Here is a 14,046-nt window from a genome sequence, read left to right as displayed (position 1 = left end):
GTCAGAGAAAAAAATCGCTCGGTTAAGGTGCGTATATAGTCTGACATGGCGTGAGCACGCTCACACACGCTACGTCACGTTGGCGTGAACGTCTATACTTCGAAGCACTGGCGCAGCCAACGTGACCGGACGCGGCCAGCGCGCCCGACGTCGAGATGGCTCTTGCTCCATCCGCGCGTTCGTCGCGCTGACTGGGGCGGAGAAAAAAAAAATGTCACAGTCTCGCGCGAAAACCGAAGCATCGATTGCGATAGAAAATTAGTGTAGATAGCTATACGAAGTAAGGATAGTAGTTTCATCGGCCGTATAAACTTATAAGCATTCGCTTACTAAATAAATTAACAAGCACGGTGTCACGCGCGCACAGGTAAGCATGAACGCATCTTGCTCGATGACTGCGGAAACTCGCTGAAAAACGCTGGAGTGAGGACACGCAGCAGTAGTAGCGAGCGAATTGACGTTCGTACAGCTCTCGCTTCAACGCGAACGAAACGTAGAAAGCACATCACATATGAAGCTACCAGCACTATGTGCACTCTGCAAACATTGCAGATCACTTTGAAGATGAGGCCCACGCGGGCGCGCACTTTGGCCACATCGTAGATTGCTTTCAAGATGCGGGCACCACATGGCCGCACCATAAGCAGCAGCCACCGGAGAACGTCCCCCTGTCTCTCCCTCGCCTCACCCTCCTGCCTCGCGCGCGACAAGAGATTGAGCCGTGTTCGCCGGCTTACCCTTGCACGCTCGTACACAAAGAACACGGCGCGCGGCGACGGTGTTATTGTCCTTGCCGCTGATCGAAAAAGCAAAGCTGCGCGACCCGCGTGGCGCACTAGCGCTCTCCCCATCCACGATGATGCGGAGTTCGAATTATCGGTGGCGGTGCGGATTTCAGTGTGAATAAGCGGGATGTGTTACATATTGCTTTCAATGCATTGTTGGACGGACCGCGGCGATTATTTCGAATTAACGAGTAGTGAATGAATGAGCTTTTACTGTACATCGCTACGTGCCATGGAAAAAGCTAAAATTTCAAACCGAACGCTGTTTGCTCTTCTCCTTGCGGGTGCTGTGCTCCAAGCCGGAGGGGTTGACATATATGCGCAAGTGCACCTATGTACATGTCCGTGCTGTGACGTCGCTTATAGTGACATGTGAATTAGATAATTATTCAAGGCAACATCTGTTATTCGTGTAATCTGTTGCTTCAATTAACGTTTAGAGAAATAATAAAACACACAAACCAAATGTCTGCGTGTTTTTGTTTTACTTCGCACCGCAGCAAGAGAGATGTACAGTGCTCATGGAATGAAACGCGTCAATTTAGGGCAAAGTAATACACATACATTCGTTTCCACCGGCTGCAGTTAGTGTCACATCAATGCAATTTTGGCGCATACACTTAGATCGGAGTCCGCGTCACCTGCGGTGACCAGATTCCTAGTGACATGACATGTTACTCTCGCGTGCTTTGCACATATGCAGGGTTCTACTAAATGCTCCCTGTCGCGTATCATTCCGTGAGCACTGTACTTGTGTTTCGTCTGCTTGTATCCACGTCACGCAGTCGGGCACACAGACCTCAAAACTGTCATTTTCTACTGTCTTCCAGCACGGGATCATGCTCTGTGATCCGCTTGTGTCTGCCTCAGTATTCGCGTACCGTATTCGCATTGCGCGAAAAGAGACAAACACAACAGCTCGCATGTGACACAGTCAGTGGAAGTACACCACAGAGCAAAAAATCGAGGGAAAGAAAACTGAAGGCGGGGCACTTTATGTATGCGTCACACGCTCCTTGAGCTACGGTATGGGAGAACACAGGGAAGGAATTTCGCTTGCGGAGGCAAGACAGGGCAAGTGGAGAGTGAGTCTTTCTTGGCAGTGGAGCTCGCTTCCTGAAATCATGGGTTCGCGGCACTGAAATATTTCTATCTCTGCTATTAATGAAACAATTTGAAAAATCCTTGTGGCAGAACGCTCCCTAAAGAGAATGTAACAACTTCCAGCGTATAAACGAAATTTACTACATGGCCTGGTGAGGGGCCCTCCAACGGGGAAATATATAATTTTGGACATTGTCACCTGTGCGATGTAGAAAGCAATAAGCACACTCACTTCTTCTGTAGTAGCATAGAATATGAATACACAGGAGCAGAACTATTTAGTTTTGGAGATGGTATTTTTGGGCACGCCAAATACGTTGTGCTGCGTCTCGCATGAGCACTCGGCGGATGGAAACACATTCACAACACTGTCAACAAATTCAACTTGTTCCTTGTCTATTGCTTAAAGTATACGCTAGTGTCACTCACTCGCTCCTTCACTGGCATTTCAGAAGAACGATACCTTCGAAGGATTTAGACTACATATATATACAATCGAGCCCACATATAACGGCCCCACTTAAGACAAACTTTCGCTTAAAGCAAACGAGAGCCGTCCTACTGTCAAAATATACATTATTTCAATGGCATAAAACAAACGTCTCTGAGCCCTGCCGATCGATTACAGCAAACCGACAGCGTAAACCCGCCATCGCGATGCGAAATAACGACAACCTTCGACCCCTTTGCACGCACGGTCTGTTTTCCCAAGCCTTCTCAGAGGCGAACTATCCGTTTCGTGCCCCTCCACCCGTTGTCACGCCCTGCCCACGAGTGTCAGCGTGTGGCTTCCAAGATCGCCCTCTTGCCCGTCCTCACAACTCCGATCCCCTCTCCTTGCATTTTCTTGCAACTCCATCGCTGCCTCGGCGCGTGCACTATGGCGCCGGCTAAAGTTCAGAAACTTTGTTTTGTGGCCGTTACCACGAAGCAGGCCTCTCCACACTAGTTTCCATGCTTTCTCGCTTCCGTGCTTCATTTTAGTCAGATCCGAGTTGTAATTCAGGATGGCAGATGGGAATGCCATACCTGCAGCGGTCACGAAACGGAAAGTGCTAAACATGGCAACGAAGCAAGCAATTTTGAAGGAAGTGTCTCAAGGTGCTAAAAACTGCGAGCTGGTGAAGAAGTACGAGTCTAAATCAACCATCTCGACAATTGAGCAAGAAGAAGATCGCCAGCTCTGCCGTCGACTCGACGAACAGAAAACGCCTGCGGAAGGTCACCTATATGGATGTAGAGGACGTGCTGCTTAAGTGGTTCACCGACACATGGGCTCGCAACATTCCGATAAGTGGACCAATAACACTGGGCAAAGCCAAAAACTTTGCGTACCTGCTCCAAGCCATTACTGCAAGCTACACAGAGCAGGACATTGCAACACAGACGAACCTGCATTATTTTATCAGATGCTACCGGACAAGACACACGCCATGAAAGGCGGCTCATGTGCTGGCGGTAAGCACAGTAAGGTGCGCATTACAGTACTTCAGTGCGACCGGCGCTTGCCCTTTGTAATCGGAAAATCAAAGAAGCTGTGTTGCTTTCGGAGCTGTGTACCTGCACACTACAGCCACAATACTAAGGCGTGGATGACGTGCAATTTATTCGCATAATGGCTGGGCGAGTTTGACCACAACGTGCAGAGGCAAGGAAGGCATGTGCTGCTTGTGCTCGACAAATGCTCAGCGCACAATGTGCAAACTTCTCTGCCGGCAGTTACTCTACTTTTCCTGCCACCCAATACCACTTCAAAAGTGCAGCCGCTTGATTTTGGCATAATATGCGCATTTAAGGCATCGTATAGACCAGAACACGCTAGCCTCGCACCCAGGCTAATCGAACGCATACTCTCGCACCCGGATTGCCCGGTCGACCAGCGCCATCTTGTTCTGGGCTGCCAAAGCGTGTTCGCCGGCGACCAGCAGACATGGCTAGCGCTAGCTCTAGGACTCCAAAGTGCGGAAATGTGCCCGTTCACGCGAATCCAAAGTACAAGAAGTCATCTGGGCATCGTTGCGTCGTGTTTGGATGCCAAAATAACCAGCGGAAAAGGAGCAGGTTGCTTAGCGCTGTTTGCGAAGAGCACAATACACGTAGGGAATCGTGCCGGTGCGGTGTTTTCAGCCTGCACCGATTTCCATCCGCAACGAAGAATGACAAGCTGCGCCACCGGTGGATAGCTGCAGTGAATAGGAAGAACTACCAACCCAGTGAAAATGCACGAGTGAGTATTCGATCTGTGTATATTTTGGTGCCACGTTCAACTTTGCGCCCTACGAACGTAATATGTGTAACACGCAGGTTTGCTCCGAGCACTTTCTGGACAAGCCCACAGAGCAGAATCCCGCGCCAGTGCTTCGCCTTGGCTATAACAAGAAGGCAAGCCTTTTCGTGTTTTCATTCAGGCAGAGCTCCCGACGGTTAAGCGGAACAGTTGAGTTTGCGGTTAGCGATACTTGCAGCTGCTGCACGGCATGACCATTAAGCGTGAACGACAAGTTGTAAACGATAGTATGTTGCCCTGCTGGTGAGCGTTATTGCTAATGAAAGTAAAACGAAGTCTGCTCGTCACGTAGCATGCGTCGACAAAAACGTAAACAACGACTGCTCGTCGCCGAAGGCGTTCTTGCAGCGCGCCTGTCTTTACGAGCTGGTGTTGCAGGTGTCATTCGTAACGAATTCATTTGAGCATCCTGAGCTCTAAACTGCGTGCGGGCTGTTATGCAGGGCAAAGCGCAAAATTTTTCCGTTCATAAGGCGAGGAAAATAAGGTGCTTAATTATTGTTGTATTTTGTAACAAAATTTTGCTCGTTCTCGCCAGTTTCTTTTACTGTTTTCTAAGGGAGCGCTAACAATCCGATATGGCCTCGCACAAGCGAAACAGGTCTGATACCAGGTAGCTGCAGTTGGTGGGGCTAATTTTTTGGAATGCAGGTGCGGTTGTTGTCTTGTACCAAAGGCTTCCCTGATGATGCAGCTTTAAGTAGGGATGGTAATTTTATGTGCCCTGTCATGGTTTGTGCAACTGTACAAAACCTGCATCCGTCATGCTCGCCCTGTTATATGGGCTTTGACTGCACATGTAGTTGAACATTATAACTACTGTAGTTCCTCATTTTCCAATGAGTGCAGGTTTAGCATCACATGCTGCTTGTTCGAGTACTGTAGGCTTGTGTTCTTAATGTTGTACTCTTAAGGGGTTGCACGATACAATTGGCCTGGTGCATTTTCTATTTCATTTTGAGAGGACTTTATGTCTTCGCAACAGTGATGGCATGGGAAAGAACTACAGCCCTTCTTACTATAACATATATATTGTTTTCAATGTGCAGGTGGTGAAGGGCAGGCGTCTGCTAATCAGGCAGTCAAACGACCTCGCCAGTTGGTTGCCAAACGCGGCCAACCCAGTACTGACCATGACAAACAAGACCAAACTGAAAGTGCAGAGGACAATGTTCTGCGTGCTTTAATAAAATGTGGCACCAACACAGTGCTGTAAAATCCTTCACAGGTTACGTGCTTACGTGGTTACCCGATGTATTCGCTTCTGCAGTCTGCACATCACTCAGTGTGGCCATTGCGAACTTGCATGAGGTCTTGAAGTTTGATTGAATCGAGACAGCGAAAATGACAGGCTAGAAAAAACGCGAAACACGCCTTCCGCCCAGCTAAAAAGCCCAAGTTTCGCTTTCGCGCCGGGTCGCATCTCCCGGCGTGGCAGCCCAGGCCTGCTACTTCGCGGCGCTTGGGATAGATGGCGCGACCGGCGCTCATCAATATGGCGGCGCGCTTTGAATTCACGGTGTTCTGGTGTATAGGCGGTGCATTGTGGAGCGCTTGCTCGTCACTGTTGACTGCCGGCCCACCAACTTGCCGCTTTGAGTTTCACTGTGTTCAGCCATTGAGATGGCGAAAGTGGCCTGGGAAGAGGTGACGGCCGCTTGCGTTCGGAACTGTTTCCGCAAGACCAGCTTCATCAAAGAAGTGCCTGATGCCGAGCCTGATGCTTCCGAAGATGATTGGTGCGGCGGCGATTTGTGGCAGTGCGTCATCGACTCCAACATGGGGGCCTACGACACTGGTTGGGATGACTTTATTTGTGCTGATGAAGACACTGATATTGCAGAACCATGCACGGATGAGGGCATCGCTTGCGAAGTGTGGGTGGAGAGCGACGCGGAGGAATCAGATGACGATGAAACTTCAGAGCCAGCACCCATAACCGTACTTGTAGCGATGGGCTACATAGACAGCCTCAGGCAACTTGTCTTTGCCAAGGGCCTTGGGAAAGAGCACACTTCTGTGTTAAATAATATGAAGACCGCCCTCATCAGATTTGTACTGCAGAAACAGATGAGCATCACGAACTTCGTTGCAAAGAAATAAATTTTGTGTTTTGATTAGCCACTTTTCTTTTTTTGAGCTGTCGTCCACTTACTACAAACTTCGGGGTACAATGAACTGATGCTGTGTAATGCTTAGATTCGTTATAAGGGGGCTCGACTATTTAACAAAGTGTACCAACTATCATGCACAAATATTTAAATATATGGAAATGCCACATAGCTGGACAGAAGCAAGGTAATGTTGTTTGTCATTGCTTGGAGATAGTCACATAATTTTTTTGCTTTCTGTCTAATTACTTAATTAGTCTTAATTAATCAGCTTATCAAGTATTATAATTAGAAGAAATGTGTCAATGAGAAAATTGTAGTGCAACATGAAACATTCCCGATACAGCTCTCTGTTGCTCAATACATGCTACATAAAAGTATTTTTCCACGCGTGAAAGAAGCTCGGGAATAGATACAATATTGCCACACGACTGGCCACTCGAGGCACTTTGCGTGTATTTGCAGGCTTTTTTCACGCTTGGAAAAACTTTCATGTTGCTCTACAATTTTCTCATTGACACTTTTAATCTAATTATATTATTTGAGAAGTTGATTAAAGGGAAGCTGAAGAGTCTGTCGAATTCAATAAGACGCTCATATACGGATGCGGGAACGGATGCTCATATACGGATGCGTGAAAATTTTGGGGGGGATTTTTCACTTAGGAGTGACGCAATCGTCGGTTAAAATTGCGCTGTAGCTCCGCCCCCCATCGAGCGCCGCGTGCTGCTGCTGACGCTGACGATGCGAGCGGAGACCGGAAACCGTGGCGTAGTGTCGTCAACACTGGTGTTCCGCTCCTTCGCAGCCTCCGCGACCGTGCCTGACCGGGCTTATTTCTGTGCACTTGCCATCCTAATCTGCTTCGCTCGACCCTACATTCCTTTATTTGTATGTATATAGGAGTGGTAGTTGACGTGCACAGCATCAATTGAACTTGTAGGCCGATCATGCCGGCGTTCTGTGCAGCCTACGCTTGCACGAACACCAGCGGCCGCGACGATGTTCCGATGTTCCATTAGTTCCTGCAAGACAAGAAGCTTTCATCTAAGTGGGAGGCTGCTGTGAAGCGAAACAACTTCAAGCGCTCAGGAACAAGTGTTGTGCTCTAACCACTTCCGTGACGATTACTACCGGAGTTTATTAATAATGCGTGCTTTGGGTTCTCCTAAAAAAAAAATTGTTAGCACGCCGAACGGAAGGTGCATGTTTATCGCCCACCCTTGATGCAGGTTTCATCGCCAAGCGCCGCGAATTTTCTATTCGCACGTGTTTTGTGAAACAGCCTGCATGCAGCTACCATAACGCAGTGCAAGCGTAAAGTTTGCATGTGTTGGAAAGCCTGCTCACGACAAGACGCTGCACTCCCCCTTCTCTCGCACACATAAGAAACCGACCATCTCACGTAGCCGACGGAATTCGCCGGTTACGAGTAGCATGCGAATGGCGCGCTGATGAAGGTTCTAGAACATACTACACGTGCTACAACAGCCGGTAAACTTTTCCCGCGTTTAAACCGTCTGTGTAGATTGCCGACAGCTTTGGGGCAGCGCACAAATGCTGAAGATCGCATAACCGCTTACGTTCTACGAGGAGGCATGCAGGAAAGTAACACTACAGTTGTTTGCCCGGAAACGTACTCACTGGAATGCTGAATGCAGCTTAGCAAAAAACATACTCACCAAAGAACATTTCCAACACAAGGAGATGCTAACACTTCGCCTTCGTTCGCGTGGAAAGCAGTGCTTGCACCAGCATTTTTTGCTTCTTGGAGAGGCCGGCTCTTCGCAATCAGCTCGTACATGTAGTATGTACAAGTATGTACGTACGTGTAGTATCTACAAGTATAAACCCCTTACAAGTGATCTTGCACGTGACAGCGACAGCGCTACAAGTGAGGCGATGGCTGTCGCGTTCACTCGTTGTCTGCAAGCCGAACTCCACGCGAGCGACGGCTTTAAGCGACGACTTCCCGGAATGAGGGCAGCAATATACGTGCCGAAACTAGCGTAACGCATGCTTTATCAATTTAAGTTGATGTATTTTACTGAAGAAGGAGCATAAAATATTTCTGAAGGTCTTGCACTAGGTTCTTATTCTTGCACGTGTAAAATTCAATAGTTTGCTCGTTCCGTGCGACAAACAGCAGTATTTTAGTTATGTACATCCAGTTTCGGCTTCGCACAATTGGCTAGTCGCTCATAGCATTTCCGGGCGACGAGCGACGAGTTCTAGATTTCTAGAAACGAGCGATCGAGCGACAACACCGAGCGATTTGTTCAAGCGACGGCCCGTTTTGTCACTCGAAGCCGTCGCCCGTCACCGTCGCGCGCAAAATCGCTCTCGTAGAGTTTGGACTTAATGCCGAACTCCTCAGGGAAACGCAAGCTCTTGAAAATTTCCATGACCGTCTCAGCAAAACACCACCAAACTACTTTGCACCGTGCTTCGTGTGTAGCGGCAGCAGTCGGTCTGGACGAACACCATTGTTGACGTCACGAGGCGCCCGACCAATCACAGGCGGAAACGAGGCGCGCGAGCTGAGCGTGTCTGCTGCTGCACTTTTCGTCGAAATAAAATATGTTTGCGCTTTCTTTCACTCAATTTCGATGCGATATTCGAATTCAGAGAGTTGAAAACCACGGCGTACTGCTCTTCACTCATTTTTTCTGGAAAGCCTTTCAGCTTCCCTTTAATTAAGTTTAATTATTTCTTTTTTTGCCTTCTGCCAAACTAATCTGCATATCTCCAAGTGACAGCAAACAACATTACCTTGGTTATTTCTACCTACATGGCACTTGCACATTCTTAAATCTTGGTGCATGATAGTTGGACCCTGCATATGTGTGTGTTCCTGTTTCTTATTCGTTAACGGTAGCTTTACATGGCGTTTTGTGTCTTCCTGAAACTCGACAGACTGAGCGCAACATATCAAGACATCATTGAAACATGCCTTGTACAAAAGTGCCGAAAACAAAAGGTGGTGTGACTCGAGCTCATTTTGTTGAGTCGTACGCCACGTTCCATCCACGAAATGAATGTGCTTCGGTCTGTTATGTAATAACGTCCGAACACAAAGCTTCCACCAGAAAAACAGGGCTTGATGTCGCCAATAATGTTCTGAAAGCTTGATCATTTCCGTGCTCTTAGCATCCAGATTGCTGGCAAGTCAAGCGCAACTTTTTGCCATTAAATCACGTTCACAGCAACCGCAGATCAAGAGCGCACAGGCGAAGCAAAGGGGTGGTCTGGCAGCAGACAACGTGCGTGTGCTTGGTTTTCACTGCTTCTTGTACATGGCGCTGCACTGCGCATGAGCCACGCACTTGCACGTTCCCTCTAACAATGGGCCCATCTGTATGTATGCTGTCGAAATGCTGATGGATAAAAGCAACTCACAATAACAAAAAATAAAGTTACACTTAAGGTTAATCAAACATAATCATGAAAACAACATGCGCTACTGAACATGCACCGATATTTCAGTCATCGTTAAAACTGTATAGACCTCCAATCAGAAAATCAAGAAACCTGACAGAAGCGTCTGCATCTTCACTGCTGCTGTCACTTAAACATTATGTTGCTGAGTTGACCAAAGTGCAAATTTGATGCTAGTTTCAATGCTGACTCCTGTTGAAGTCTCCCCAATGTGCCGAAAATTGTCACATCTGACAAATAGTTCAAAGTGCAGTAGTCATTTCATAAGGTGCGTAGCACTGTTCGCGGAAGAAGAATTCCAATGCTCCAATTGATCCAATTCCAATTAATCGATTTCTTTGGGCTCAGTGAGACAGTTAAACAGCTGTAAACATTATGCTTCAGCTTATAGCTTTCAGTTTCTCATTATTCAGCAACTTCTGTTTTAGAAAAGTGATGGCCCAAGTATCTGCTCTCTGCACTTTATTAGCTACTAATTATTAGCTACTTTCAAATGCCAGAAACCTCATGAAAGTCAGTGCAATGGATGGTGAGAAAGACCATTTCTTCATTCTCATGTATTAGATGGAAAGTTCCCAAAGTAAAGTTCCTCTTAAAAAGACAGCAGTAACTAAAAACCAAACCTATGCACAGACACTAGAGCCAGCCCTGCATCTCATATTTTGGCACTGCACCTGAGCACTGCTGGGTCCCTCGGAATGACTACGCTGCCGACAGCAGGGCAGAATGCCCACTCCAGTGGCACACCCGAGTAGAGCAGCCAGAGGGGCAGGTGGTGAGGCTCAACAGTATCGCAGGCTGGCAGCCGCAGCAAGTGGTGGGCCAGGTCTTGCACCTGCATGCAAAACCCCAAATGCATACTTTTATAATGATAGAACTTCATTACAGAGCGCGCCTATTTAAAAAGGTCAGCTGGTAAGACTGATCGAGTTTGTGGCTCATAGCCGAGCATTATATGCATTTTGCAGGTGCCTAAGGCGTGTTTGCAATCAGTCTACAAAGGGTAACACATGACATTTCTAATAATGGAGAGGGTAGAATGAGTGTTAGCTCGTGTCTCATAAAATCAGCTGACATGATCCTTCAACGGATGCTGACGGATCCTGACGGATCCTTCAACGAAGACAACCAACATAATGCATGATGGTCCTTAACTACATCAAACGTGCGGCCATATAAGTAAGGGCGGAACTTGACAAGCGCCCAGACTATTGCCAAGCATTCTTTCTCGGTGACGCTATAGTTTGACTCAGCCTTGGTGAGCGTTCTGCTGGCGTATGCGACGACATACTCTGCGAACCCAGGCTTTCGTTGCGCAAGAACAGCACCGAGGCCGACACCGCTGGCGTCTGTGTGCACCTCAGTTGCGGCCGTAGGATTGTAGTGGCGCAGTATAGGTGGTGACGTCAGGAAACGGCGAAGGGTGGAGAAGGCTTGGTCACACTCAGAAGACCATGACGAGATATTGGAGGCGCTGCTTAGAAGTTGGGTCAAAGGCGCAAATATAGAGGCGAAGTTGCGCACAAACCGACGAAAGTAGGAGCATAACCCTATGAAGCTTCGTAACTGCTTTAGAGTCGTCGGTTTAGGGAAGTCAGTCACGGCATGTAGTTTAGCTGGGTCTGGAAGCACACCATCCTTTGATACGACGTGACCAAGAATTGTAAGTTTTCGTGCAGCCAAACGACACTTATTGAGATTTAGTTGCAGCTGAGCGGTCTTCAGACACGTCAGGACATGGTTGAGGCGTTCGAGATGGGTTGCGAAATCTGGCGCAAAGACAACAATGTTGTCGAGATAGCAGAGACACATGTGCCACTTCAAACCCCGCAGATCCAAGTCCATCATGCGTTCGAAGGTGGCAGGCGCATTGCAGAGGCCAAAGGGCATGACATTGAATTCATATAGACCGTCAGGCGTGATGAAGGCTGTCTTTGAACGGTCGGCCTCTGCTAAAGGCACCTGCCAATACCCGGAATGCAAATCTAACGACGAAAAAAACTCGGCACCTTGCAGGCAATCAAGAGCATCGTCAATTCTGGGTAAAGGGTACACGTCTTTTCGAGTGACCTTGTTTAGGCGCCGGTAATCCACACAGAAGCGAATCGATCCATCCTTTTTTTTAACGAGAACCACAGGGGATGCCCACGGACTTTGTGAAGGGCGAATAACGTCAACCTGGTCGGCAATAACTTGACGTTGCGCGGTGGAGACGCGGTAAGGGCGTTGTCACACTGGCGAGTTGGAGCCGGTGTCGATGTTGTGAACAATGGTAGAAGTTCGGCCAAGGGCACGTTGGGCAACATCGAAAGAGTCGCGGAACTGCGAATTGTAATGAAGAAAGGAAGAGAATGACATACCGATCATCATCAAGAGGCGTAGTCACCTTCCGAAGCTTGCGGCAAAGTGTGGAGTCTTTAACAGAAACGGCAGCACCGGTATCTACAAGAGCATATGCACGGGTGCCTTCTACCAAAACTTCGACAATATTCGACGGCAAAGTTCGAGGACTTGAGCATTTCGACAGCGCAGTTCTTGCCTCACGAACTGCGGGGGCTAGTTTCCCTCATTTTCAGGGGCTGGTCGACGACGCATGGGCGACAAGGAGCAGCGACGGGGTGAAGGTGAGCGACGAGTCGTGGGTTGCGGATAGTCACGTGAAGACGTACTTGTTTGGGGACCCGAACTTTCATAACGAGAGCAGGGACGATCCATGTAGTTCAGTGAACGGGCGTCTGAGTATCCTGGCGTGCGACAGCGGCAGAATCGGGCGATATGACCAGGGCCACCGCATGCAAAACAGATCGGCCAGTTGTCGCGCGTTCGCCAGGGATTTGCAGGGATGGGAGCAGCCCATGTCACGGACGGCTGAATCGGGGCTGCAGCACACGACACACCATGGGGTGGTGAGAGCTGTTGAAGCTGCTGCCGCTTTACTACCTCAGCGTAACTAAGAGGCGCAGCGACAGGTTGCTGCTGAATGGGCACCGGCATGGCCTCGGAAATCTGCTCTTGAATGACGTGTCGAAGCACAGGAGCCAACAGGATTGGTCGCTGCAGTTGCTGTTGTTTTGGGAGCTCCTGACGCTGAGCAAACGGCAGGAGAGACAACTGACGGGCCACCTCCTCACGCACTAATTCTTTCATTTGTGCGATAAGGTATGACTGGTCAGGCATGATGTCCAGTGCAGCGAGCGGTTGATTGTACGTCTAAGATGAACGTCGGGTGAGAGCCCGCTGCCTTCTCAACTCGTCATAGCTGTGGTAAAGAGTTACAACTTCAGACACTTCAACTTCAGACTTATTTTGGCACAGTGCCAGGAGACTTCGCAAGAAGCATCTGAAAGACATCGTCGTCGATGCCCTTCGTAATATGCTGTATTTTGGCACTTTCGCTCATTGAGGCATCGGCGCGCCTGCAGAGATCGATTATGTCCTCAACATAGGCGGTAAAAGTTTCATTCGGTTCCTGTGCACGTGTGCGCAGCCGTTGCTCGGCGCGTAACTTCCGCACGGCAGGGAGACCGAAAACAGCAGATATTGCCTCCTTGAAAGCAGACCAGTTCTCAAATTCCGATTCGTGGTTCGTATACCACAGCTTCGCCACGCCAGCCATGTAGAAGTTCACGGTACTCAACTTAGCAGCGTCATCCCACTTGTTGGGTCCACTAACTTTTTCGTAGGACGACAGCCAGTCCTCGACGTCCTGGTCTTCCGTACCCGAAAATACCGGGGGGTCTCGCTGGCGAACCGGGCCGGGACAAACTGCGGCCGGGAAAGGTGGCGGCTGTTGGGCTGCGTCAGCTTGCATGGTCAAGTGCAACGAGCGGGATCGGAGTTCCAGGGTGCCGGCGATGTGCGTACCCAGCACCTCCACCAAATGTAAGGAAGTTTATTGGGCGACTCCGACAAACGGGCGGTAGCTCGGAACAGTGAGCAGGGAGAACAAGATGGTGGTGTTCGAGCGCCGGTCTCGTGCCCTCCGCTCTTGATGATGATCGGTATGTCATTCTCTTCCTTTCTTCATTACAATTTGTTTAAGTACAGTAAACTTCTGTTAATTCGACTCCGGTTAATTTGATTTCTTGGTTAATTCGATCCTGACTGAAGGTCCAGGCCAGCGCCAATACATATTTATGGACTCGAACTTCTGTTATTTCAACTCAAAATTGGCCTTCGACAAATAATTAGAACTTGACAGATCAGCTTCGCCGCAATACAGATGTGTTATGCGGTGAAGCATATCAAGATTGAAACGGGGCCATTGCCATGGGACATGGTACGCGTTTCTTAGACACAGACACGCATGTGCTGCCTCTGG

General features: G+C 48.7%; 1 protein-coding gene and 1 long non-coding RNA gene across 6 annotated transcripts in view; one reads left to right on the top strand and one right to left on the bottom strand.

The window, feature by feature from the left end:
- Positions 1–14,046, bottom strand: part of LOC126535934 (uncharacterized) — a 169,006-nt gene that overhangs the window by 105,178 nt on the left and 49,782 nt on the right. For all 5 annotated transcript variants that reach the window (XM_055073355.2, XM_055073356.2, XM_055073354.2 and 2 more), the window contains one exon: positions 10,400–10,560. In XM_055073355.2, the coding sequence (XP_054929330.1) occupies positions 10,400–10,560 (161 nt within the window). The remainder of the gene's footprint in view (positions 1–10,399; positions 10,561–14,046) is intronic.
- LOC129386099 (uncharacterized) lies at positions 3,698–5,399 on the top strand. Its single transcript, XR_011893784.1, has 2 exons — positions 3,698–4,116; positions 4,194–5,399. It is a non-coding gene; the product is annotated as an uncharacterized lncRNA (long non-coding RNA).

Source organism: Dermacentor andersoni, chromosome 4 (assembly GCF_023375885.2).
Source record: "Dermacentor andersoni chromosome 4, qqDerAnde1_hic_scaffold, whole genome shotgun sequence".
NCBI classification, from domain to species: Eukaryota; Metazoa; Arthropoda; class Arachnida; order Ixodida; family Ixodidae; genus Dermacentor; species Dermacentor andersoni.
Note: the sequence above shows the minus strand (reverse complement) of the source record. Positions and strands in the feature narration are given on the sequence as shown.